Source organism: Somniosus microcephalus, chromosome 11 (assembly GCF_052327205.1).
Source record: "Somniosus microcephalus isolate GS21.2 chromosome 11, FLI_Smic_1.0, whole genome shotgun sequence".
Classification (NCBI taxonomy): domain Eukaryota; kingdom Metazoa; phylum Chordata; class Chondrichthyes; order Squaliformes; family Somniosidae; genus Somniosus; species Somniosus microcephalus.
This window is the reverse complement of record NC_140997.1, coordinates 234,283,347-234,308,850: the sequence shown is the minus strand read 5'-3', so window position 1 is coordinate 234,308,850 and position 25,504 is coordinate 234,283,347. Positions and strand designations below refer to the sequence as shown.

General features: G+C 48.7%; 1 protein-coding gene across 2 annotated transcripts; it reads left to right on the top strand.

The window, feature by feature from the left end:
• The first annotated feature begins 1 nt into the window (after nt 1).
• On the top strand, nt 2-25,504 carry lsm3 (LSM3 homolog, U6 small nuclear RNA and mRNA degradation associated). Of its 2 annotated transcripts, none has more exons than XM_086002141.1 (4): nt 2-247; nt 13,933-14,043; nt 22,588-22,683; nt 25,215-25,504. In XM_086002141.1, the coding sequence occupies exons 1-4, from the start codon at nt 203-205 to the stop codon at nt 25,293-25,295; spliced, it is 333 nt and encodes a 110-aa protein (XP_085858267.1). In that variant the 5' UTR covers nt 2-202; the 3' UTR covers nt 25,296-25,504. The 2 variants fall into 2 exon arrangements, with proteins under 2 accessions (XP_085858267.1, XP_085858268.1); XM_086002142.1 differs by lacking the exon at nt 2-247 and adding an exon at nt 1,369-1,398.

Sequence of the window (25,504 nt, the reverse complement as noted above, 5' to 3'; positions counted from 1 at the left end):
CGCCGGGAGGACCCGCGTTTCCATGGCCACCGCCGCGGCCCGGCTGCTCCGGCACAGCCAATAATCACAAGCAGAGTTCAGCAACCCCCCGCTCCGCCCGGTTATAGCCGCGCCGCGCCCGCCGCTTCACCCTGAGACACCGAGAGACCGGGAAACCCCGAGAGCCGCTGCTTCACCTCAACACCCCGGGAGCAGGCGGCGCATGCGCGGAGAGCCCAGAGAGAAAATGGCGGAGGAGGCGGAGCAGGTGAGAGTGTGAGAGAGAAATAGAGGGATAGAGGAGGGAAAGGAGAGGGAGGGTGAGGAGAAGGAAGGAAGGGAGGAGGAGAAGGAGGGAAGGGAGGAGGAGAGGAGGGAGGAGAAGGAGGGAAGGGAGGAGAAAGGAGAAAGGAGAAGAGGAGGGAGAAGGAGGGGAAAGGAGAGGAGGGAGAAGAGGAGGAAGGAGAGGGAGAAGGAGGGGAGAGGAGGGAGAAGGAGGGGAGAGGAGGGAGAAGGAGGGGAGGAGAAGGAGGGAAGGGAGGAGAGAAGGAGGGGAGAGGAAGGAAGGAGGGGAGGGAGGAGGAGAGGAAAGGGAGGAGGAGGGAAGGAATTTGTTCATCACTGGCATAAAAATAAAACAAAAAAAGTGACTCAACCGTGGCTAACAAGGGAAATTAGGGATAGCATAAGATCCAAGGAGAGGACATATAAATTGGCCAGAAAAAGCAGCAAACCTGAGGATTGGGAGCAGTTTAGGATTCAGCAAAGGAGGACAAAGGGATTAATTAAGAAGGGGAAAATAGAGTATTTGAGAATAAGCTTGCAGCGCACATAAAAACTGACTGTAAAAGCTTTTATAGATATGTGAAGAGAAGAAAAGATTGGTGAAGTCAAGCATAGGTCCCTTGGTGTCAGAATCAGGGGAATTTATAATGGGAAACAAAGAAATGGCAGACCAATTAAATACATTCTTTGGTTCTGTCTTCACGAAGGAGGACACAAATAACCTCCTAGAGATGTCGGGGAACATAGGGTCTAATGACAGGGAGGAACTGAATGAAATCAGTATTTGTAGGGAAATGGTGTTAGGGAAATTGACGGGATTGAAGGCCGATAAATCCCCAGGGCCTGATAATCTACATCCTAGGGTACTTAAGGAAGTGGCCCTAGAAATAGTAGATGCATTGCTGGTCAGCTTCCAAAATTCTATAGACTCTGGAACAGTTCCCATGGATTGGAGGGTAGCTAATGTTACCCCACTATTCAAAAGAGGTGGTAGAGAGAAAACGGGGAATTGTAGACCGGTAAGCCTGACATCGGTGGTGGGGAAAATGCTAGAGTCCATTGTAAAAGATGTAATAGCAGAGCACTTGGAAAGCAGTGACTGGATCGGACAAAGTCAACATGGATTTACAAAAGGTAAATCGTGCTTGACTAATCTACTGGAATTTTTTGAGGACGTAACTGGTAGAATAGATAAGGGAGAACCAGTGGATGTGGTGTATTTGGACTTTCAGAAGGCTTTCGATAAGGTCCCGCATAAGAAATTAGCGTGTAAAGTTAAGGCACATGGGATTGGGGGCAAGGTACTGACTTGGATAGAGAACTAGTAGGCAGACAGAAAGAGTTGGAATAAACGGGTCTTTTACCGAGTGGCAGGCAGTAACTAGTGGGGTACCGCAGGGATCGGTCCTAGGACCCCAGCTATTCACAATATATATTAATGGTCTAGACGAGGGAACTAGATGTAATATCTCCAAGTTTGCAGACGACACAAAGCTGGGTGAGCGTGTGTGCTGTGAGGAGGATGCCGAGAAACTCCAGTATGATTTGGACAGGTTGGGTGATTGGGCAGATGCATAGCAGATGCAGTATAATGTGGATAAATGCGAGGTTATCCACTTTGGTGGAAAAACAGGAAGGTAGATTATTATCTGAACGGCAATAGATTGGGAGAAGGGGAAGTGCAACGAGACCTGGGTGTCCTTGTGCACCAGTCGCTGAAGGTAAGCATGCAGGTGCAGCAGGCGGTTAAGAAGGCAAATGGTATGTTGGCCTTCGTAGCGAGAGGGTTCGAGTACAGGAACAAGGATGTCTTGCTGCAGTTGTACAGGGTCTTGGTGAGACCACACCTTGAGTATTGTGTGCAGTTTTGGTCGCCTTATCTGAGGAAGGATGTTCTTGCCATGGAGGGAGTTCAGCGAAGATTCACCAGACTGATACCTGGGATGGCAGGAATGACGTATGAGGAGTGATTGGGTCGATTGGGCTTATACTCGCTGGAGTTTAGAAGAATGAGAGGGGCTCTCATTGAAACTTATAAAATTCTAGCAGGACTAGACAGACTAGATGCAGGAAGGACGTTCCCGATCGTCGGGGAGTCCAGAACCAGGGGTCACAGTCTAAGGATAAGGGGTAAGCCATTTAGGACAGAAATGAGGAGGAATTTCTTCACCCAGAGAGTGGTGAACATGTGGAATTCTCTACCACAGAAGGCAGTTGAGGCCAATTCATTAAATATATTCAAGAAGGAGTTAGATATATTTCTTAAGGCTAAAGGGATCAAGGGGTATGGGGAGAAGGCAGGGACCGGGTACTGAGTTTGGATGATCAGCCATGATCTCATTAAATGGCGGAGCAGGCTCGAGGGGCCGAATGGCCTACTCCTCCTATCTTCTATGTTTGGGTGGGGGTGGGGGGGGGGGAGGGATTGAGAGGGAGAAGTGTGAGGGAGGGGGGAGAAGGAGGGAGAGGAGGAGGAGGAAGGGGAGATGGAGGAAGGGGAGACGGAGGAAGGGTGAAGGAAAGGGAGGAGGAAGGGGAGAAGGAGGAAGGACGGGGGGGGAGAAGAGGGGGGGAGGAGAGAGGGGGGGGAGAAGAGGGGGGGAGAGAGAGGGGAGAAGGTGGGAGGTGAAAGAGGGACAGGGAGAAGAGAGAAAGATGGGGAGAGGGGACGGCGGTTGAGTGAGGGCGGGAGAGTGAGCGGGAGGTGGAGAGCTGGAGTGAGAGGGAGGGAGAGGGCGATGGATAGAGAGGGGGAGGGCTTTGAATCGGGATGGCGAGACGGACGGACGGAGGGAGGGAGATAGATAGAGGGACAGACGGGGGGGGGGAGAGATAGGGAGGGAGAGAAAGAGAGGGAGGGAGAGGCGACAGAGTTGCAGGGCGGAGACAGGTGACCCAGGTGAGAGTGAGAAATAGAGAGGGGGAGAGAGAGATAGTGGGGGGGGTGGGTGGGTGGAGAGAGAGTGGAGAGTGGGAGGGGGTCAGAGGTGGGGGGGGTGGTGGGTGGAGAGAGAGTGGAGAGTGGGAGGGGGTCAGAGGTGGGGGGGGGTGGTGGGTGGAGAGAGAGTGGAGAGTGGGAGGGGGTCAGAGGTGGGGGGGGAGTGGGAGGGGGTCAGAGGTAGGGAGAGGGGGAAGACAGACCGAGGGAGAGGGTGGGGGAGAGGAGAGGGAGAAATCGAGAGTGCGATAGAAGAGGGGATAGTTAGAGGGGGAATGAGTTGAGAGAAGGGGATAGAGAGAGAGAGAGAGAGACACGGATAGAGAGAGCGGGGGAGAGACACAGGGATAGAGAGAGTGAGATAGAGAGAGGGGGTGAGACACGGTGAACACAGACACACACACACATGGACACATGAAGGACGGGGCACATTCTTGCAGCTGAGATTAAATAAATTTGAATTAATTGCATTTCCTTTACATTGTTCGAGAGGTGCGATGGTTCCATTATTTAGCCACTTTTCATAAGTTGCTCCCTGGGCTTGAGAGAGGGGGGCAGTCAGGTCTGTCACTTCAGGCTCTTTGAACAAAGTCGCCTATTTGTAATCTGGGTCTGCACTCAGGTTCCAGATTTGCTTTGCTGCTTTCAATCACATTATTGTAGCACATGGAAGGAAGAGGAAAAGTTGCTTTCCGTTCTAAAGCTGGGACTCTTGGTATTTAGTCCCCCGACAACAATCATTTGCATTTATATACAGGTTGAGCGTCCAAAATCCGGAGTTCTGGAATCCAGAATGTCCCAGAATCCAGACTCCGGGACGATTGGTAGCAGGGTCGTCCCGAATCTGTAAAATGTTCGGGAATCTGGACAGCCTATCAAACCACAACCCGGGCCCAGGCATTTCTGGACTCGAACGTGTTTCTGATGTCCGAAGTCCAGAAACGCCCGAGGCCCAGGTTGCGATACTTCCGGACTTCGGACATCAGAAACCCGTTCCGAAGTCCGGAAAAACACGGAAACCCTCTCGGCCTCTGTCCCAAGGTTGCCGGATTCGGGGCGCTCAATCTGTAGTGCCTTTAATGCAGTAAAATGCCCCAAGGTGCCTGTTGGGGCACATCACCTGAGTCTGTATGACACTTGGGTACGCACACGCTCTGCAACTCTTTCACCGTATATACAACTTTATGGCCCAGAAATTCGGGTCGGGGGCTTCCCGCGGGTGCAAGCCCCCGACCTGCACTTACCTAGTGCGCTGGCCGTTGAGCTGTGGGCCCCCGTGGGATTCCGATCCTGGGCCTCCTCCAACTGCCAGCGCGCAGTGCTTGCGTATCCCAGGGGCGCAGTTAGTTCGATACGTCCCCTGGGATCACGTGGGCCATGGAGAGCCAATGGTAGCAGGGAATCTATTCATAGATTTGACAGGAAGAGCTGTCAAATCTATGAATACAATTCCGCCCCAAAACATCACTAAAACTTCAAATACATTTTTTTTTAAATCGCATTTTTAAAATAACTATAAATTACATAAGATAACTATTTTAATCAATAATTTAAATTTCTAATGGGGCTAAAAATAAACTTATCTATCTTTAAAGTATTTGTGACTGCTTTTTAAAAGTGTAACTCCTGGAGACTTACCCTCCCGGAGAAACCTGCAAAAAAAAACAGAAGTTCCAGGCGTACGCGCTGCCTCTCTGGGAATGGAAGTTCCGGTTTCCCGCGCATGCGCAGTGCATGCACAAAACCGGCACTTTCGCTGGGCCTACGCACGAGTACCCAGCGCGTACTCGCGCGTTGGGACCCGAAGTTCTGGCCCATTAATATTAATGAGTTTCTACTGTGTTTACCAGTGAGAAAGGCAGCTCCCATTTTGAGAACAAGTATAAAGATATAGACTAACCGTCAGTGGTGGGAGACCATTGTCAAGAACAAAATTAATTCTCACTTGGAGAAGGATGGGTTGATAAGGGACAGCCAGCACGGATTTGTTAAAGGAAAATTGTGTCTGACTAAGCTGATTGAGTTCTTTGATGAAGTAACAGAGAAACTAGGTGGGATTGTGAGTTGTGAGGAGGATGCAAAGAGGCTTCAAGGCGATTTAGACAAGTTGAGTGAGTGGGCAAATACATGGCAGATGCAGTATAATGTGGATAAATGTGAAGTTATCCACTTCGGTAGGAAAAACAGAAAGGTCGAGTATTATTTAAATGGTGATAGATTGGGAAATGTTGATGTACAAAGGGACCTGGGTGTCCTTGTACACCAGTCACTGAAAGTAAACATGCAGGTGCTGCAAACAGTGAGGAAGGCAAATGGTATGTTGGCCTTCATTGCAAGAGGATTTGAGTACAGGAGCAAGGATGTCTTACTACAGTTATACAGGGCCTTGGTGAGACCACACCTGGAGTACTGTGTGCAGTTTTGGTCTCCTTACCCAAGAAAGGATATACTTGCCATAGAGGGAGTGCAGCGAAGGTTCACCAGACCGATTCCTGGGATGGCAGGACTGTTGTATGACGAGAGATTGGGTTGACTAGGCCTGTATTCACTAGGGTTTAGAAAAATGAGGGGATCTCATTGAAGCGTATAAAATTCTGACAGGGCTAGACAGACTGGATGCCAGGAGGATGTTTCCCCTGGCTGGGGGGTCTAGAACGAGGGGTCACAGTCTCAGGATACGGGGTAGGACAATTAGGACTGAGATGAGGAGAAATTTCTTCACTCAGAGGGTGGTGAACCTGTGGAATTCTCTACCACAGAAGGCTGTGGAGGCCAAGTCACTGAATGTATTTAAGAAGGAGATAGATAGATTTCTAGACACAAAAGGCATCAAGGGGTATGGGGAGAGAGCGGGAATATGGTATTGAGATAGAGGATCAGCCATGATCATATTGAATGGCGGAGCAGGCTCGAAGGGCCTACTCCTATTTTTCGATGTTTATGTTAATGAAGGTAATGCAGTAGATGTGTATATATGGATTTTCAAAAGCCATTTGATAAAGTATCACATTACAGACTTATTCGGAAAATAGAAGCACATGGGATTAACGGGACGGTGGTAACTTGGGTACGTAATTGTTTGAGGGATGGGAGACAGAGAGTAGTGGATGGTCTTCTGACTGGAGAGAAGTATGCAGTGAGGTCCCTAGGGGTCGGTATTACTTTCTTGTGAAGGGTCTACACTCAAAAAGGTTCTCGCTTTTCTTTCTGATGAGGAGTTAAGTGTTTAAAATCATGAAGGGTTTAGGTGGCGTAAATAAAGAGAAACTGTTTCCAATGGCTGAAGGGTCGATAACCAGAGGACACAGATTTAAGGTGATTGGCAAAAGAACCAGAGGCGACATGAGGAAAACCTTTTTACTCAACGGCTGGTTAGGATCTGGAATGCACTGCCTGATAGGGCGGTGGAAACAGATTCAATAGTAGCCTTCAAAAGGGAATTGGATAAATACTTGAAGGAGAAAAAATTGCAGGGATATGGGGAAAGAGCGGGGGAGTGGGACTGACTGGATTGCTCTTCGAAAGAGCCGGCGCAGACTCGATGGGCCGAATGGCCTCCTCCTGTGCTGTACTATTCTGTGATTCTATATAAATGACCTGAACTTGGGTGTAGGGAGTACAATTTCAAAGCTTGTGGATGATACAAAACTTGGCAACGTAGTAAATAGTGAGCAGGATAGTAGCAGTCTTCAGGAGGATACCGGTGAAATGGGCAGACACGTGGCAGATGCAATTTAATGCCGCTAAGTGTGAAGTGATGCAAATCGAGAAGGCGGTTAAGAAAGCTTGGTAAATAGAGACATTGAATACAAGAACAAGGAAGTCTGTTTCCTCTGGCAAGTAGTTAGGTAGCCAGAGGTCATAAACTTTAAAATATTTGGCAAAAGTACTAAAGGAGAAATTGGGAGAAATTGCTTCACGCAAAGAAAGACAGACTTGCATTTCTATAGCGCCTTTCACGACCACCGGACCTCCCAAAGCGTTTTTAGGATGAAGCGCTTGCAATGAAGAAATTTTTGAAGTGCAGTCACTGTTGTAATGTAGGAAACGCAGCAGCCAATTTGTGCACAGCAAGCTCCCACAAACAGCAATGTGATAATGACCAGATAATTTGTTTCAGTAATGTTGGTTGAGGGATAAATATTGGCCCCAGGACACCGGGGAGAACTATCCGGTCATTATCACATTGCTGCTGTGGGACCTTGCTGTGCGCAAATTGGCTGCTGTGTTTCCTGCATTAGAACAGTGGCTACACTTCAAAAGTACTTCATTGGCTGTAAAGCACTTTGGGACATCCGGTGGTCGTGTAAGGCGCTATAGAAATGCAAGTCTTTCCTTACTTCTGGAGTGCGGAGGATCACCAAGTCAATGTGAAGGATCTGTGGTGTCATCTTTCAGAGCGACTTGCCAGTCACTTCTCAAATGCAGTACAGGTGACTTTCAATTATTAAGCTTTGCCTGTTCCATCGCCAGGAACTGTGTTGCATGACTGACCCCGCACGCGCATTCATTTCCTTTGTATTTGCAGTGGTCTCAGTTACCAAACGTTACATTGATCTGGATGGGAGGTCACTTCTATATTTAGTGCTTCCCGGGCAGTAATGGTATTGACTGGTTCACATATGACATCACATCAGTTGAAATGACACGAGGTAATCTGTAAATGGGTTTTATAATACAATATAGTGAATACCCTGGTATCGCGTGTATATATATATTTTTTTAATACGTTGCCACTTGGTGGTGCTACAGACTGAAATGTCAGACCAACACATGGTGATTCTATAAGCACCCACCAGCATGTTACAAAGATATAGCAGAGTGTTTTAAACTAGCTTCCGTTCACTTGAGCAGTAACAAACTCAATCTTATGGTTACAATCACTAAAGCGGAGTGTAATTTCTTCAGAGTATAACAATTTACAAGCGGAGTTTTGTCAGTAGGCATGCACTCATTCTTGTAGGATTCTCTCTTCTAAAACTTAACACACAAGCTTTTTTATACAGGAAACTTTGGTTTATCCGGAGGTTGTATGTCTGGAATACTCGATCTAACGGCAAAAATCAGGAGCCGTTTTCTATAAGTTTTTTTAGTTCTCGTTCTTTTTTTCCCCCAGTCAGTCACTGCAAGGCCTGTAGCTATAGCAACAGCTTCAGCTAGAGACGCTTGCAGCTGCCTCTTTAGAAGCTGTTGCTAAGCAACAGTGTTTGTTGTCAGATACGGAGATGAAAACCTCCGTATGCTTCAACATTAACTTTGTATGTCCGGCAGTTTTGATAGATCGGCAACCCGTCGGTGCCGGATATCACAAAGTTTCCTGTACACCATTTTCTCCTTATCAAACTGGAAATGACCTTGCCTGAAATGGTAGTCTCCAGTCAATGCATAGTCCTTCGGCCGATTCTTACGCACACAAGTTTACATTTCTCTACAACATACGTACATCAACATCCTTTCACATAGGTTGCAATGTCCTTGTTGAGCAGCCTATTGGCAGGACTCCTAGTTTCAGTCCCAAGGTCTTGAAACTGGTCACTTGAACAAACTGACTTGCTATGGTGATCTATAATTCTCTCTCTCGACTGTTTCTAGGGTAGGGTATCTCTCTCCTTCATGCACCAACAGAGTCCCTGGGTATCCGCTGACTTCATTTATATCGCACTTTATTTATCACATGGTCTCAAACTCTTGGAGTTAAGTAACTGTTATCTAGGCAAACTTGGTAGCAGCAGCCCACCAACAGCAATAGGAAGAGAAACCATTTCATTTTCTTTAAGACTCGTGTCTTCCTTGATCATACTCCACCGTGAAACAAATTCTAGGCCAGCTGTTAATATGAAGAAAGACTTAAATTGGGGCTTTTTTTTATTAAAGAAGGACTTGCATTTATATAGCGCCTTTCATGACCACGGGATGTCCCAAAGCGCTTTACAGCCAGGCTTTGGAAATGTAGTCACTGTTGTAATGTAGGAAATGCGGCCGCCAATTTGCACACAGTAAGCTCCCACAAACAGCAATGTGATAATGTAATGTGGCAGCACGGTGGCATAGTGGTTAGCACTGTTGCCTCACAGCGCCAGGGACCCGGGTTCAAATCCGGCCTCGGGTGACTGTCTGTGTGGAGTTTGCACATTCTCCCTGTGTTTGCGTGGGTTTCCTCCCGGGTGCTCCGGTTTCCTCCCACAGTCCAAAGATGTGCGGGTTAGGTTGATTGGCCATGATAAAAAAATTGGCCCTTAGTGTTAGGGGGGGATTAAATACGTGGGGTTACGGCTTGGGTGGGATGGCTGTCGGTGTAGGGACCGGGTGCTAGGGTTTGGATGATCAGCCATGATCTCGTTGAATGGCGGAGCAGGCTCGAAGGGCCGAATGGCCTACTCCTGCTCCTAGTTTCTATGTTTCTATGATAATGACCAGATCATCTTTTTTTTAGTGATGTTGATTGAAAGAAAGACTTGCATTTACAGCGCCTTTCACGACCACCGGATGTCTCGAAGCGCTTTACAGCCAATGAAGAACTTTTGAAGTGTAGTCACTGTTGTAATGTAGGAAACACGGCAGCCAATTTGCGCACAGCAAGCTCCCACAAACAGCTGTGTGATAATGACCAGATAATCTGTTTTTGTTATGTTGGTTGAGGGATAAATATTGGCCCCAGGACACGGGATAACTCCCCTGATCATCTTCGAAATAGTGCCACGGGATCTTTTACGTCCACCTGGGAGGACAGACAGGGCCTCGGTTTAATGCCTCATCTGAAAGACAGCACCTCTGACAGTGCCGTGCTCCCTCCGTACTGCACTGGAGTGTCAGCCTAGATTTTTGTGCTCAAGTCTCTGGAGTGGGACTTGAACCCGCAACTTATTAGACTGACGCAGATTTCAGGCTGATACGCTCAAAGTGTTTAAAATTCTGAACTGATGGGACAGTGGGTAAGCCCAGCCCAGCTGCTTTCCCCAAAGTGGAGACGGTACCTCACACCCCTACCTAGTACTCTTAGATTCCAAGTGGCATAACAGCCAGTGAAGCAGCTTCATGTCAAAAAAGGTCTCCTCCTGTCTCTCTTTCCTTCCCTCTCTCCCCCCATTTTCTCCCTGAAGGTGCTGTGACTCGAGCTTGGGTTACTGGCAGCCCCTCGACCTCAGTTCAGTTCTTCCAAGTGTGAGCCTTGGACCTTGGTAGGCAATTGAGTTTGAGGAAGGGGGTGGATTGGGATCACAGCCAAGCCTGACTGCTCTTGCTGAATATCCAAACACACGCTTTCCAGTGGGAATCACTTGGTGGGAGTGGGAGCTGTGGCTAAATAGCCTCTAGATTGACTCCTGGGATGAGAGGGTTGTCCTATGAGGAGAGATTGAGTAGATTGGGCTGGAGTTTAGAAGAATGAGAGGTGATCTCATTGAAACATATAAAATTCTGAGGGGGATTGACAGGGTAGATGCTGAGAGGTTGTTTCCCCCTGGCTGGAGAGTCTAGAACTAGGGGTCACAGTCTCAGGATAAGGGGTCGGCCATTTAAGACTGAGATGAGGAGGAATTTCTTCACTCAGAGGGCTGTGGATGCTTAGTCGTTGAGATTGATAGATTTTTGGACTCGGGGAATCGAGGGATATGGGGATCGGACAGGAAAGTGGAGTTGAGGTCGAAGATCAGCCATGATCTTATTGAATGGCGGAGCAGGCTCGAGGGGCCGAATGGCCGACTCCTGCTCCTGTTTCTTATGTTCTAACGTTCTCTTGCTTCCTTACTCCCACTGGCCTCTCCCCAGTGCAGGGCCCTGTGACCAATTGTATTACCCTTGCTGCTAACCAGGCGACGGGCAGCTCACTCTGCAAGGACCACAGATCAAACCTGTTGCCTTCCTAGACTGGCTCAGTCTCGCATGGAGCAGCGCATCTCGCTGTCAGGAGGAAACTTTCCACTTTAGAATCCTTTGCGTGGGGTAGAGAGAATACTGAACATGCCATTTGTTTCTCTCCAGAGACTTTTGCACAAAAATCCAGGCTGACACTCCCAGTGCAGTACTGAGGGAGTGCCGCACTGTCGGAGGGGCAGTACTGAGGGAGCGCTGCACTGTCGGAGGGGCAGTACTGAGGGAGTGCCGCACTGTCGGAGGGGCAGTACTGAGGGAGTGCCGCACTGTCGGAGGGGCAGTACTGAGGGAGCGCTGCACTGTCGGAGGGGCAGTACTGAGGGAGCGCTGCACTGTCGGAGGGGCAGTACTGATGCACTGTCGGAGGGGCAGTACTGAGGGAGCGCTGCACTGTCGGAGGGGCAGTACTGAGGGAGCGCTGCACTGTCGGAGGGGCAGTACTGAGGGAGTGCCGCACTGTCGGAGGGGCAGTACTGCGGGAGCGCCGCACTGTCGGAGGGGCAGTACTGCGGGAGCGCCGCACTGTCGGAGGGGCAGTACTGAGGGAGCGCTGCACTGTCGGAGGGTCGGTACTGAGGGAGCGCTGCACTGTCGCTGCAGTACTGAGGGAGAGCTGCACTGTCGGAGGTGCCGTCTTTCGGATGAGACGTTAAATCGAGGCCCCGTCTGCCCTCTCCGGTGGATGTAAAAGGCACTATATCTGGCCAATATTTATCCCTCAATCAACATCATTAAAAAACAGATGATCTGGTCATCACATTGCTGTTTGTGGGAGCTTGCTGTGCGCAAATTGGCTGCCGCGTTTCCTACATTACAACAGTGACCACACTTCAAAAGTACCTCATTGGCTGTGAAGCGCTTTGCCACGTTCAGTGGTTGTGAAAGGCGCTATAGAAATGCAAGTCTTTTCTTTGTGAAATTTTATTTGCATTTCTCATAAACGTGGAATAAAATCTCAATTTGTAGATGGCAGCAGCCTCTCTGGGACTTTATTTAAAAAGTGAATCCAGCGCTTGATGCTTTGAATATATTTGTTTGGTCACCTAATGAACCAGTGCTTAATTAATCACTTGCACACGCCTTAATCCTGAGCCAGCCTGAGTCCAGCAACCAGTTTGAGTCCAGTTTGGGCTCGTTGGGACCTGACGCTGTCCCAGCTGTATTGTCACTAAGTGGGCAGTGCAGGAAAAAACTTGGATTAACCAGACTTCTTCAGTTACGTAATGTGAATATTATTTGCTTTACCGCAGAGTTTGCATACCAGCTGTGTTCTGCAGTCAATACTTTGACTTAAATGTTTCCAGTGAATCTAAGCAGCTCATCAATCTTGATCACAAGATGTTTAAATATCCAAATATTGTTACTCAGTATGTTAGCATTGCGAAAGTTGCATGTAAGCCAGTACATTAAATGTGCAATATATTTCTCTGTACGATGCTCTTAATTCACCTCATGTACGCTGGTTGCAGCTCTACCTCTCTCCGCTCTCTCAACCCCTCCGATGGCTCTCTGTTGTCGGACTGCTTGTCCCATATCCAGTCCTGGATGAGCCCCAATTTCCTCCAGTTAAACGTAGGGAAGACCAAAACCGTCGCCGTCATCATCATCCCCCGCCACAAACTCCGTCCCCTCCCCACCGCTTCCATCCCCCTCCCTGGCCAATATCTCAGGTTGAACCAGACTCTTCGCAACCAACGTTCCTTGTCATTTTTTTCCGGCCCATTCAAAATACCGCGCATGCGTGTTTTTTCTATTGAAAAGCCAGCTGCGCGGGACCCCTGGAGCGATCACGGAGCTTACAGGGAACATTGTTCACAGCTTTGGTGTCCTATTTGACCTCACGCTGAGTTTTTGAACCCCGTACCCTCTCATCCTTCCACCTCTAACGTCTCCCGACCCTGCCTCAGCAACGGCTTACAACCCTCTTCCACATCTTCATCACCTCCAGACTCAACTATTCCACTGCTCTCCTGGCCAACCTCTCGCCCTCCATACATTTCTGTGACTCCTATCCCATCCCATCGCATCCTGCAGCAAGTCCTGTTCATTCATCATCTTGTGCTTGCTGACCTACGTTGCCTTCCGGTCCACCAACACTTAGTGACATGACTCAGTCGTTCATGAAAGAAAGACTTATGAAATAATGCTGAGCGGCCTGTGGGTGGCGCTGTCCAGGGAGAGGATAAATACTCGGGCACGGGCCCAGCTTGCGCAGGACATTCTTAACAGGAACTAGTGAAGGACACAACTAGACCTCCATGTTGTAAAACAGTTGATTAAAACTTTGCTTAACGCTTCGACCAAGTGCCTAGTAGTTTTCTTACATCACTTAGTTTTAAAAATTCTCATCTTCGTGTTTCAGTCCCTTCACAGTCTCACCGCTCCCTATCTCTGTAACCTTCCCCGGCCCTACAACCTTTCAGGGGCTCCGCGTTCCTCCAACTCTGGCCTCTTGTGCATCCTCCGCTCCGTTCGCCCCACTATTGGTGGCCGTGCCTTCAGCCGTCTGGGTCCTACGCTCTGGAATTCCCTCCCTGCCTAAACCTCTCCACTCCTCTCCTCTTTAAAACCCACCTCTTTAACCAAGCTTTTAGTCAGCTTTCCTAATCGCTCCTCCTTTGATTCTTGGGTTACGCATCTCTGAAGCGGCTTAGGATGTTTTTCTACGTTAAAGGCGCTATATAAATGCAAGTTGTTGCTTTGTGCATTATGTGGTATTTGTGGTATAAAACAGTGCATAACCTGATTTGCCATGAACAGCACATTACTGAAATCCCAGTGACAACACGGCAATAAAATATGTCCCTGCGAATGTTTCTCTTGTGCTAAGCCTCTGCTTTCTGCGCCTTCCATGTTAGCCGCAAACTACCAACACCGTTGAGGAGCCTCTCGACCTGATCAGGCTTAGTCTGGACGAGCGGATTTATGTGAAAATGAGAAACGACCGAGAGCTTCGGGGAAGACTACACGTGAGTAGCCGGTTGGATTATTTCGGTGTCGTATTCTTAATCGTTGGAATCATACAGCATAGACAGAGGCCATTCGGCCCATCGTGCTTGTGCCGGCTCTTTGAACGAGCTCTCCAATTAGTCCCGCTCCCCCCTGCCAAACCCTGCAAATCTTTCCCCATCAAGTATTTCTCCAATTCCCTTCTGAAAGTTACTATTGAATCTGCTTCCACCGCCCTTTCAGGCAGCGCGTTCCCGATCACAACAACTCGCTGCGTAAAAACATTCTCCTCATCTCCCCTCTGGTTCTATTACTGTGCAGGATTGTGGTAGTTAAGTTACTGGACTAATCCAGAGCATGAGTTCAAATGTCACCATGGCAGGTTGAGAATTTGAATTTGATTTTTTAAAAATCTGGAAATAAAAAGCTGGTCTCAGTAACAGTGACCCTGAGGCTGTCGGATTGTCGTAAAAACCTAACTGGGTCACTAATGTCCTTCAGGGAAGGAAACCTGCCGTCCTCACCCGCTCTGGGCCTATAGGTGACTCCAGTCCCACACCAACCTGGTTGACTCTTAACCGCCCTCTGAATTGGCCGAGCGAGACCCTCAGTTGTTCAAGGTGAAGGCCCACCACCACCTTCTCTGGGCAGCTAGGGATGGGCAATAAATGCTGGCCTTGCCAGTGATGCCCACATCCCGAGAATGTATAATGGCCCTGTTGTTTCGATCTGTTTTTAAACTATATAAAAGTTCCCGCCTGTGAATGGTTAAGCGGGGCTTGCGTCTAGCTGGATTAAAGCTGTCACACCTGACTTGACCTGCGGCAAAGCCCATGGCCGGCCTGACCCGCGAGAGGATGTGGAGATTTAAATGCTGAAAAATAAACAAATACCGGGAATGCAAAGCAGGTCCAGCAGCATCTGAAACTGCGGGTCAATGTGTCAGGTGGACCCAGGTCAACCTCCTGTGTAATTCCAGCATTTGATTATACCTCGAGAGGATGTGTAACATCTGCTGAGCGCCTGGAATCGGCAGCACTGTTCCTGGTTTGTGTGCAGTTTGATATTTTAAATCTCCAGTGTGCAGATGAGATTTACTCAAATGGTACCAGGGATGTGAGACTTCAGTTACATTGACAGAGCAGAGAAGGTTAAGGGGAGATTTAATAGAGGTGTTCAAAACTATGAAGGGTTTTGATAGAGTAAATAAGAAACTGTTTCCACTGACGGGAGGATCAGTAACCAGAGGACACAGATTTAAAATAATTGGCAAAAAAGCCAGGTGGGAGTTGAGGAGAATTTTTTTCTATTCAACGAATTATGATCTGGAACGTGCTGCCTGAAAGGGCGGTGAAACAGATTCAGTAATAACTTTCAGAAGGGAATTGGATAAATACTTAAAAAGAACTCATTTACAGGGCTCTGGGGAAAGAGCAGGGGGGAGTGGGACCTATTGGAGAGCTCGACCAAAGAGCCGGCACAGGCACAATGGGCCGAATGGCCGTCCTCCGTGCTGTGTGTTTCTATGATTATTTGCTAAAATACCAAATCGGCAGAAGCTTTTAAAAGTAGAATGCATTAGTCCATGCTGATACCCCCTTCTGGGGTATCGGTGTCTGTCAGACGGGGTCACCTGAATCAGGCTCACTGATTTTCCATTATAGAAACGGGCGCAATTGCAAATTGCTGTCCCAAACCATCAGTTTAAAAAGCCTGGAAGCTCGTAACAAAAGTTTGATTTGTTTCCGTAAATCAGCAGCCCTGATTTATTGGAAATAGTAACCTCCTGCCTGTTATAAGCTAAGTCACAAGTTTTCCATTTGGATGGGAAAACAATGTAATTGCCCAAAACTCTGGTTAGGAACCCTAGAGTCCCACGTGACTTGGTCACTGAATCAGTTTCCCTGATTTATGACTGGGGTGGAGGGGGGGGGGGGGGGTGCTGTGCGTTGGATGCCATAAGCTCATTTAATTTTACTGCCATTTCCTGTGGGTTGGTTTTGTTGAAGCCTTTTCAGAAAATGATACATTCAGAAAGAAAACTGTCTCAGCTCACAGGACAACACTAACACTTAGAAAAAAATATGCAGTTATCTCTCGTACTAGAATATTGAATTGCACGTGGAGTAGGAGGCAGTGACTGCAAAGTTACACTGACTGCGAGAGATTGAGAAGCTTGGGTCGATACTCTGGAGTTTAACAGAATGAGAGGTGATCTCATTGAAACATATAGGATTCTGAGGGGGATTGCCAGGGTAGATGCTGAGGGGCTGTTTCCCCCTGGCTGGAGAGTCTAGAACCAGGGGTCACAGTCTCAGGATAAGGGGTCGGCCATTTAAGACTGAGATGAGGAGGAATTTCTTCACTCGGTTGTGAATCTTTGGAATTCTCTACCCCAAAGTGCTGTGGTTGCTGAGTCTTTGAGTATATTCAAATGTAAGAAGTCACACAACACCAGGTTATAGTCCAACAGTTTTATTTGAAATCACAAGCTTTCGGAGCGCTGTTCCTTCATCAGGTGAAGTGAAGAGATGCATAAAGACACAGTTTATATAGTCAGAGAATAATGCCAGATGATTACAGGTAATCTTTCTAACTGCCATTTATCACACCTCGGCAGAGAGATAATCACAGCAATCAAAGGTGTGAATGGTGTCCAAACAGGTCAGTCAGGAAAACATTACATCAAAGAACAATGAGGTGGGGTCACAAGGGATCAAATGTTGCAGATGCTGGGGTCTGTATGAAAAACAAAAAGCAGACAAAAAAACATTTTTTTTGCTGGAAATCGCAGCAGGTCCGGCCGCATCTGTGCAGAGAGAACAAGCCAACGACGACTCGAGTCTGGATGACCCTACGTCAGGTGGGGTTACATGTAGCGTGACATGAACCCAAGATCCCGGTTGAGGCCGTCCTCATGAGTGCGGAAATTGGCTATCAGTTTCTGCTCTACGATTTTGCGTTGTCGTGTGTCTCGAAGGCTGCCTTGGAGAATGCTTACCTGAAGATCGGAGGCTGAATGTCCTTGACTGCTGAAGTGTTCCCCGACTGGGAGGGAACACTCCTGCCTGGCGATTGTTGCGCGGACGTCCTATCGTATCAGGCAACGGAACCCTGTGTGAGAACCTCTCTGGATACGTCGAGGGCATCCTGAAACCCATCGTACAGGGAACCCCCAGCTTCTGCCGCGACACTACAGACTTCTTACAGAAACTCGGCACCCACGGACCAGTTGAACCAGGAACACTCCTCGTCACGATGGACGTCTCGGCACTCTACACCAGTATCCCCCACGATGACGGCATTGCTGCGACAGCCTCAGTACTCAACACCAACAACAGCCAATCTCCAGACGCCATCCTACAACTCATCCACTTCATCCTTGACCACAATGTCTTCACCTTCGACAACCAGTTCTTTACCCAAACACACGGAACAGCCATGGGGACCAAATTCGCACCCCAATACGCCAACATCTTCATGCACAAATTCGAGCAAGATTTCTTCGCTGCACAGGACCTCCAACCAACGTTATACACCAGATACATCGACATTTTCTTCCTATGGACCCACGGCGAAGAATCACTGAAAAGACTACACGATAACATCAACAAGTTCCATCCCACCATCAAACTCGCCATGGACTACTCCTCAGAATCGGTTTCATTCTTGGACACACAAATCTCCATCAAAGACGGACACCTCAGCACTTCACTCTACTGCAAGCCCACGGACAACCTCAGGATGCTCCACTTCTCCAGCTTCCACCCTAACCACGTTAAAGAAGCCATCCCCTATGGACAAGCCCTGCGAATACACAGGATCTGCTCAGACGAGGAGGAACGCGATGGACACCTACAGACACTGAAAGACGCCCTCGTAAGAACGGGATATGACGCTCGACTCGTCAATCAACAGTTCCAATGGGCCACAGCAAAAAATCGCGCAGACCTCCTCAGAAGACAAACATGGGACACAACCAACAGAGTAACCTTCGTCGTCCAGTACTTCCCTGGAGCGGAGAAACTACGCCATGTTCTTCGCAGCCTTCAACATGTCATCGATGACGACGAACAGCTCGCTAAGGCCATCCCCACGCCTCCACTACTCGCCTTCAAACAGCCACCTAACCTCAAACAGACCATCGTTCGCAGCAAATTACCCAGCTTTCAGGAGAACAGCGACCACGACACCACACAACCCTGCCACGGCAACCTCTGCAAGACATGCCAGATCGTCAACACAGATACCATCATCACACGTGAGGACACCACCCACCAGGTACATGGTACATACTCATGTGACTCGGCCAACGTTGTCTACCTCATACGTTGCAGGAAAGGATGCCCCGGAGCATGGTACATCGGCGAGACCATGCAGACACTGCGACAATGGATGAACGGACACCGTGCAACAATCGCCAGGCAGGAGTGTTCCCTCCCAGTCGGGGAACACTTCAGCAGTCAAGGACATTCAGCCTCCGATCTTCGGGTAAGCATTCTCCAAGGCGGCCATCGAGACACACGACAACGCAAAATCGTAGAGCAGAAACTGATAGCCAAGTTCTGCGCTCATGAGGACGGCCTCAACCGGGATCTTAGGTTCGTGTCACGCTACATGTAACCCCACCTGACGTAGGGTCATCCAGACTCGAGTCGTCATTGGCTTGTTCTCTCTCCACAGATGCGGCCAGACCTGCTGTGATTTCCAGCAAAAAAAAATGTTTTTTTGTCTGTTTTTTGTTTTTCATACAGACCCCAGCATCTGCAACATTTGACCCCTTGTGACCCCACCTCATTGTTCTTTGATGTAATGTTTTCCTGACTGACCTGTTTGGACACCATTCACACCTTTGATTACTGTGATTATCTCTCTGCCGAGTTGTGATAAATGGCAGTTAGAAAGATTACCTGTAATCATCTGGCATTATTCTCTGACTATATAAGCTGTGTCTTTATGCATCTCTCCACTTCATCTGACGAAGGAGCAGCGCTCCGAAAGCTTGTGATTTCAAATAAAACTGTTGGACTATAACCTGGTGTTGTGTGACTTCTTACATTTGTCCACCCCAATCCAACACCGGCATCTCCACACCATGAGTATATTCAAGGCTGAGTTTGATAGATTTTTGGACTCTAGGGGAATCAAGGGATGTGCCCCTCCACCAGTGCAGTGCTCCCTCAGTACTGCCCCTCCGACAGTGCGGCGCTCTCTCGGTACTGCCCCTCCGACACTGCGGCGCTCTCTCGGTACTGCCCCTCCGACACTGCGGCGCTCCCTCAGTACTGCCCCTCCGACACTGCGGCGCTCCCTCAGTACTGCCCCTCCGACAGTGCGGCACTCCCTCAGTACTGCCCCTCCGACAGTGCGGCGCTCCCTCAGTACTGCCCCTCCGACAGTGCAGCGCTCCCTCAGTACTGCCCCTCCGACAGTGCAGCGCTCCCTCAGTACTGCCCCTCTGACAGTGCGGCGCTCCCTCAGTACTGCCCCTCCGACAGTGCGGCGCTCCCTCAGTACTGCCCCTCCGACAGTGCGGCGCTCCCTCAGTACTGCCCCTCCGACAGTGCGGCGCTCCCTCAGTACTGCCCCTCCGACAGTGCGGCGCTCCCTCAGTACTGCCCCTCCGACAGTGCGGCGCTACCTCAGTACTGCCCCTCCGACAGTGCGGCGCTCCCTCAGTACTGCCCCTCCGACAGTGCGGCGCTCCCTCAGTACTGCCCCTCCGACAGTGCGGCGCTCCCTCAGTAGCGCCCCTCCGACAGTGCAGCGCTCCCTCAGTACCGCACTGGAGTGTCCGCCTACATTATGGGCTGAAATCTCTGGAGTGGGACTTGAACCCACAGCCTTGTGACCCAGCGGTGATAATGCTACCCACAGAGCCACGGCTGATACCTGTGGATCTTACTTTATGTATTTAAAATTCAGAAAAACTAAACTTAAAAAGAAAAGACGTAAAGTTGGACTGTTATGTTAAGGGTGCTAGTCGAAGGAAGCTTTTTGCGCAAAGGGCTGTTAGAATATGGGATTTATTACTGCAAGTTGCTGTTAAGTCAAGCTAATCGCATGCAAAATGATCCCGATAAACAGTTAAAGGAAAAGGTTGGAGGGGAAGAGCAGCAGAGTAGGATTATAGTCGATATCCAGTGGCGAGCTAGCAATTGCAAAATGGGTCAAATAGCACCCTCCTGCGCTGTAGTTCTGTTACGAGAAAGGGGACAACGCTGTTTCATGGAAAGATGTCGTTGTATGTAAACCCAGCTTATTCTGTTCTCCCCAGGAAGCTATTTTTTTTATTTGTTTATGGGATGTGGGCGTCGCTGGCAAGGCCAGCATTTATTGCCCATCCCTAGTTGCCCTCGAGAAGGTGGTGGTGAGCCGCCGCCTTGAACCGCTGCAGTCCGTGTGGTGAAGGTATTCTCACAGTGCTGTTAGGGAGGGAGTTCCAGGATTTTGACCCAGCGACGATGAAGGATCGGCCGATATATTTCCAAGTCAGGATGGTGTTTGACTCGGAGGGGAACTTGGAGGTGGTGGTGTTCCCATGCGCCTGCTGCCCTTGTCCTTCTAGGTGGAAGAGGTCGAGGGTTTGGGAGGTGCTGTTGAAGAAGCCTTGGTGAGTTGCTGCAGTGCATCTTGTAGATGGTACACACTGCAGCCACGGTGCGCCGGTGGTGGAGGGAGTGAATGTTTAAGATGGTGGATGGGGTGCCAATCAAGCGGGCTGCTTTGTCCTGGATGGTGTTGAGCTTCTTGAGTGTTGTTGGAGCTGCACTCATCCAGGCAAGTGGAGAGTATTCCATCACACTCCTGACTTGTGCCTTGTAGATGGTGGAAAGGATTTGGGGAGTCAGGAGGTGGTTATTAATTATTAATTGACCTCCCGTGGTGTTGCACATCAGGAGTCAGGCCCAAGTGCAGTCTTCAGGTGAAACCGGGCAGGGGATAATTGGACCAGACTGACTGCACAATTCTGCATTCTGTCCATTATTTGTACATATTTCCATTGGCAGTTCCCATGTCCGTATTTATAATGTAAAGTTTTCATGCTGTAATTGCAGCCTCCTGCTAGTGGTGGCGCTGCAGGATGTTCCCCAGCAGGAGGGTGTGATTGCAGCGTGACAGGTTTACATAGGAAGTTCCCATTCGAAATGTGAGCAATGGAATTTATAATAGAGTAAGTTCACAAGTGTGTGCAGACATACGATTTCTAATTAAGTAATGTAGCTCTGTACAAATTGCTGTCAATGGCCCTGAATTTGCGGTGGGTAGTAACAGCGAGCGAACAGCGTTCGCCGTTATTACCCCTTTGAAACTGACCACAACTTCAGGATTTAGCGCACGTGCATCCTAACGTGGGAATCCTGAGGTTGCGGTCAGTCATTCGCTGCTCCGATACTGGCTGCGCTTTGCACCCCCCCCCCCACCCAGCCATAGTATAAGAGTAACGATGTCTTACTGCAATTATATAGGGCCCCGGTGAGACCACACCTGGAGTATTGTGGACAGTTTTGGTCTCCTTACCTAAGGAAGGATATACTTGCCATAGAGGGAGTGCAACAAAGGTTCACGAGATTGGTTCCTGGGGTGGGGGGATTGTCCTATGAGGAGAGATTGTGTAGAATGGGCCTATACTCTCTGAAGTTTAGAAGAATGAGAGGTGATCTCATTGAAACATACAAAATTCTTACAGGGCTTGACAGGGTAGATGCTGAGAGGATGTTTCCCCTGGCTGGGGAGTCCAGAACCAGGAGTCACAGTCTCAGAATAAGGGGTCGGCCATTTAGGACTGAGATGAGGAGGAATTTCTTCACCCAGAGAGTGGTGAACCTGTGGAATTCTCTACCACAGAGGGCAGTCGAGGCCAATTCATTAAATATATTCAAGAAGGAGTTGGATATATTTCTTAAGGCTAAAGGGATATGGGGAGAAAGCAGGGACCGGGTACTGAATTTGGATGATCAGCCATGATCTCATTGAATGGCGGAGCAGGCTCGAGGGGCCGAATGGCCGACTCCTCCTATCTTCTATGTTAATATCACTGTTCCATACCCCGTTAAAAGTTAGACCTTGTTGGATTAGGTGTAACTTGGATTTTAACAGCGTATTGACTGCTAAACAAAGGTCACAGTCCTGAAAAACTCATTTTAATTTTGTGAAGTGTCAAATTTCTGCATTTTAATAAAAATTACAATTTTAAAAACTTAAAAATATATATTTTTTAAAAGCTTACCTTTTCCCCATGTGAGAGCCCCAATCTTTGTTTTGCGCTCTATAATATTTAAAAAAAAATCAGAATAAAAGGTGCGCCTGCACCCCCTTGTTGCCGCCACAGCAGCTTGTGTTAGGTATTCCCCACTGCACTGCACTGACCTCGGCTGCACATCGAAAAAGCCAAACTTGTCGCCACAGAGATGGTGCGATCTTTGCGGGAAGCTTTCTGCCGGGCCAGCGGCGAGCGCCTTTGCTTCACCGCTGACTGCAAATTACGGGCCGTTGTTTTTTTTCTGACTTCTGAGGTTTCGAGTCTGCCTGCAGTGTAACGCGTGTTCTCGTTGTAAACACAGGCCTATGATCAGCATTTGAACATGATTTTGGGAGATGTCGAAGAAACTGTTACAACTGTAGAAATTGATGAGGAAACGTATGAGGAGATTTATAAAGTAAGTGCCTGCCTCTCTTCTCCCCTTTCCCCCTTGTGTTTATAATTTCATGCTAGTTGAAAAGAATTCTACCTTCAATCATGGGATGTTGGGACTTCAGCGTGTGACTTCAGAGAGTTGGACAGCGTGTTTTTCTACCCCCTCCCCACAACACTATGTACCCAATCTCTGCTGCACTAATATGGAAGATGCCAAATTGCTACCTGACCCCTTCCCAGGTGGTGGGTAGGTGGGGGGGGGGGGGGGGGATAATACAGTCATCACTTCGCTCGTGCCTCAACCAGCTGTTGATTGAACACCAGCATCAGCGAAGGCCTGGGAACAGGGCACCTGGGGGGGGGGTGCAGGAACGGAAAGACCTGGGGGTATATGTGCACAAATCATTGAAGGTGGCAGGGCAGGTTGAGAAAGGGGTTAAAAAGCACACGGGATCCTGGGCTTCATGAATAGAGGCATAGAGTACAAAAGCAAGGAAGTTATGGTGAGCCTTGATGAAACACTGGTTCTGCCTCAACTGGAGTATTGTGTCCAATTCTGGGCACCGCACTTTAGGAAGGATTTGAAGGCCTTAGAGAGGGTGCAGAAAAGATTTACTGGAATGGTTCCAGGGATGAGGGGCTTCAGTTACGTGGATAGACTGGAGAAGCTGGGGTTGTTCTCCTTAGAGCAGAGAAGATTGAGAGGAGATTTGATCGAGGTGTTCAAAATCATGAGGGGTCTGGACAGAGTAGAGAGAGAGAAACTGTTCCCATTGGTGGAAGGGTCGAGAACCAGAGGACACAGATTTAAGGTGATTGGCAGAAGAACCAAAGGCGACATGAGGAAAAACTTTTTACGCAGCGAGTGGTTAGGATCCGGAATTCACTGCCTGAGAGGGTGGTGGAGGCAGACTCAATCGTGGCTTTCAAAAGGGAGTTGGATAAGTACCTGAAGGAAAAAAAATTGCAGGACTACGGGGAAAGGGCGGGGGAGTGGGACTGGCTGAAGTGCTCTTGCAGAGAGCCGGCACGGGCTCGACGGGCCGAATGGCCTCCTTCTGTGCTGTAACTATTCTATGATTCTATGGGTGCTAGACTGGTGTGACTCCGTATTGCCTGTATGTAGAGACAATATGTTTATACATTTATCATTGAAAGGTATAAGATTAATAGAGGGCTTGACAGGGTAGATGCTGAGAGGTTGTTTCCCCCTGGCTGGAGAGTCTAGAACGAGGGGTCACAGTCTCAGGATAAGGGGTCGGCCATTTAAGACTGAGATGAGGAGGAATTTCTTCACTCAGAGGGCGGTGAATCTTTGGAATCCTCTGCCCCAGAGGGCTGTGGATGCTGAGTCGTTGAGTATATTCAAGGCCGAGTTTGATTGATTTTTGGGCTCTAGAGGAATCGATGGATATGGAGATCGGGCGGGAAAGTGGAGTTGAGGTCGAAGATCAGCCATGATCTTATTGAATGGCGGAGGAGGCTCGAGGGGCCGAATGACCTACTCCAATTTCTTATGTTCCTGGGTTCATCGGCGTCCCAGTCAGTGCAAGGAGCCGTGTTAACCCCTCAGAGGGTTGTCATTCCCTCTGGTTGCATTGTACAGTTCACCAGTTCTTTGAGCCCCTTCCCTTTAATTCCCTGATGTCACTGTGCTGGCACACTGTTTGTTTAAAGGCACAGTGTGTTCAACACAAAGCAGCAGCTAAAGCAAGTCAAGCATTCCAGCTTGCAAGAAGCCTCTCAAGTCTTGACGTTCGTAGCTGCAGGGTCCCAAAGTTGCCTGTGTGTTAGTGTTGCTCAGTAACCCTTTGCTGAGGGCCACAATCTCTACCAGCATCTCGCCTGAGTGCCACTCTCTGGCCCACCACACAATAATGGACTCGGGTCCGCACCTGTGATTCTGTGCAGTTACCCCTTGGAGGGCAGTTCTAACGGGCGCTTCCGCTTGCCGTTTGCAAGCTTGGGATGTGCTCAACTAATAGCAGTCTGTTGCCGCCTTTTGATGAAGAGGAGACTGAACCGCACTGATTCCCAACTCGGTGAGGTAGGCAATGAATGAAGCCTGGGGAACAGCAAGTCTAGTATGCCACAGATGAGAGAGAGGTGGAATACAAGAGGCCAATGTTCCCTCTAATTTATTTTGTGGCCGCGTGGCCCATTCAAATTTCCACGCGCACACAGTTTTTCCATTTAAAATCCGGTGAGCCGGCTGCGTGGCCACGCAGCTTAAAGGGAACATTGCAAGTGTCTCCATGTTACAAGTACCACTAACCTCCGTTTTGAATTGGGATTTCTGTAGCTCACCTAGGACCCCTAGTGGTCGAGGTCTGCATTTGGGTTTGCTGATCAAACTCTCCCGACCAGTGCCACCCACGGCACTGTTAAACCAGCGGAATCCATGGCTTTAAATGTCCTGTGTATGGGGCGGGTGGATAACTAGCACCTGGCAAGCAGCCCCCGCTCCTGCAAATAATCCGTCAACAAAAGGATCGCTCAACTTTTTCTTTTAAATGTTTTATCCTCAATCTTCTTTTTCTTTCTCTCCCCCAGTCCACCAAGAGAAATATCCCGATGCTGTTTGTCCGGGGTGATGGTGTTGTTCTTGTGGCTCCTCCACTAAGAGTCGTTTAAATCCAGCCAAACTCAACAACTATGGACTGAACTTCAACACGTGATTATAACTTTCAGTTGATTGAGAGAATATTGTTTTTATAGAACATTCTTCAAAGTTACGATGCGAAGGGCTGTCGTCTGCCTTCTTTTTTTTTAAGAGGAGTGTTCAGCTTGGGCTGAACTAAATAAAGTATTTTCGTTTGATTTAATAAAAGATTAACCCTCCA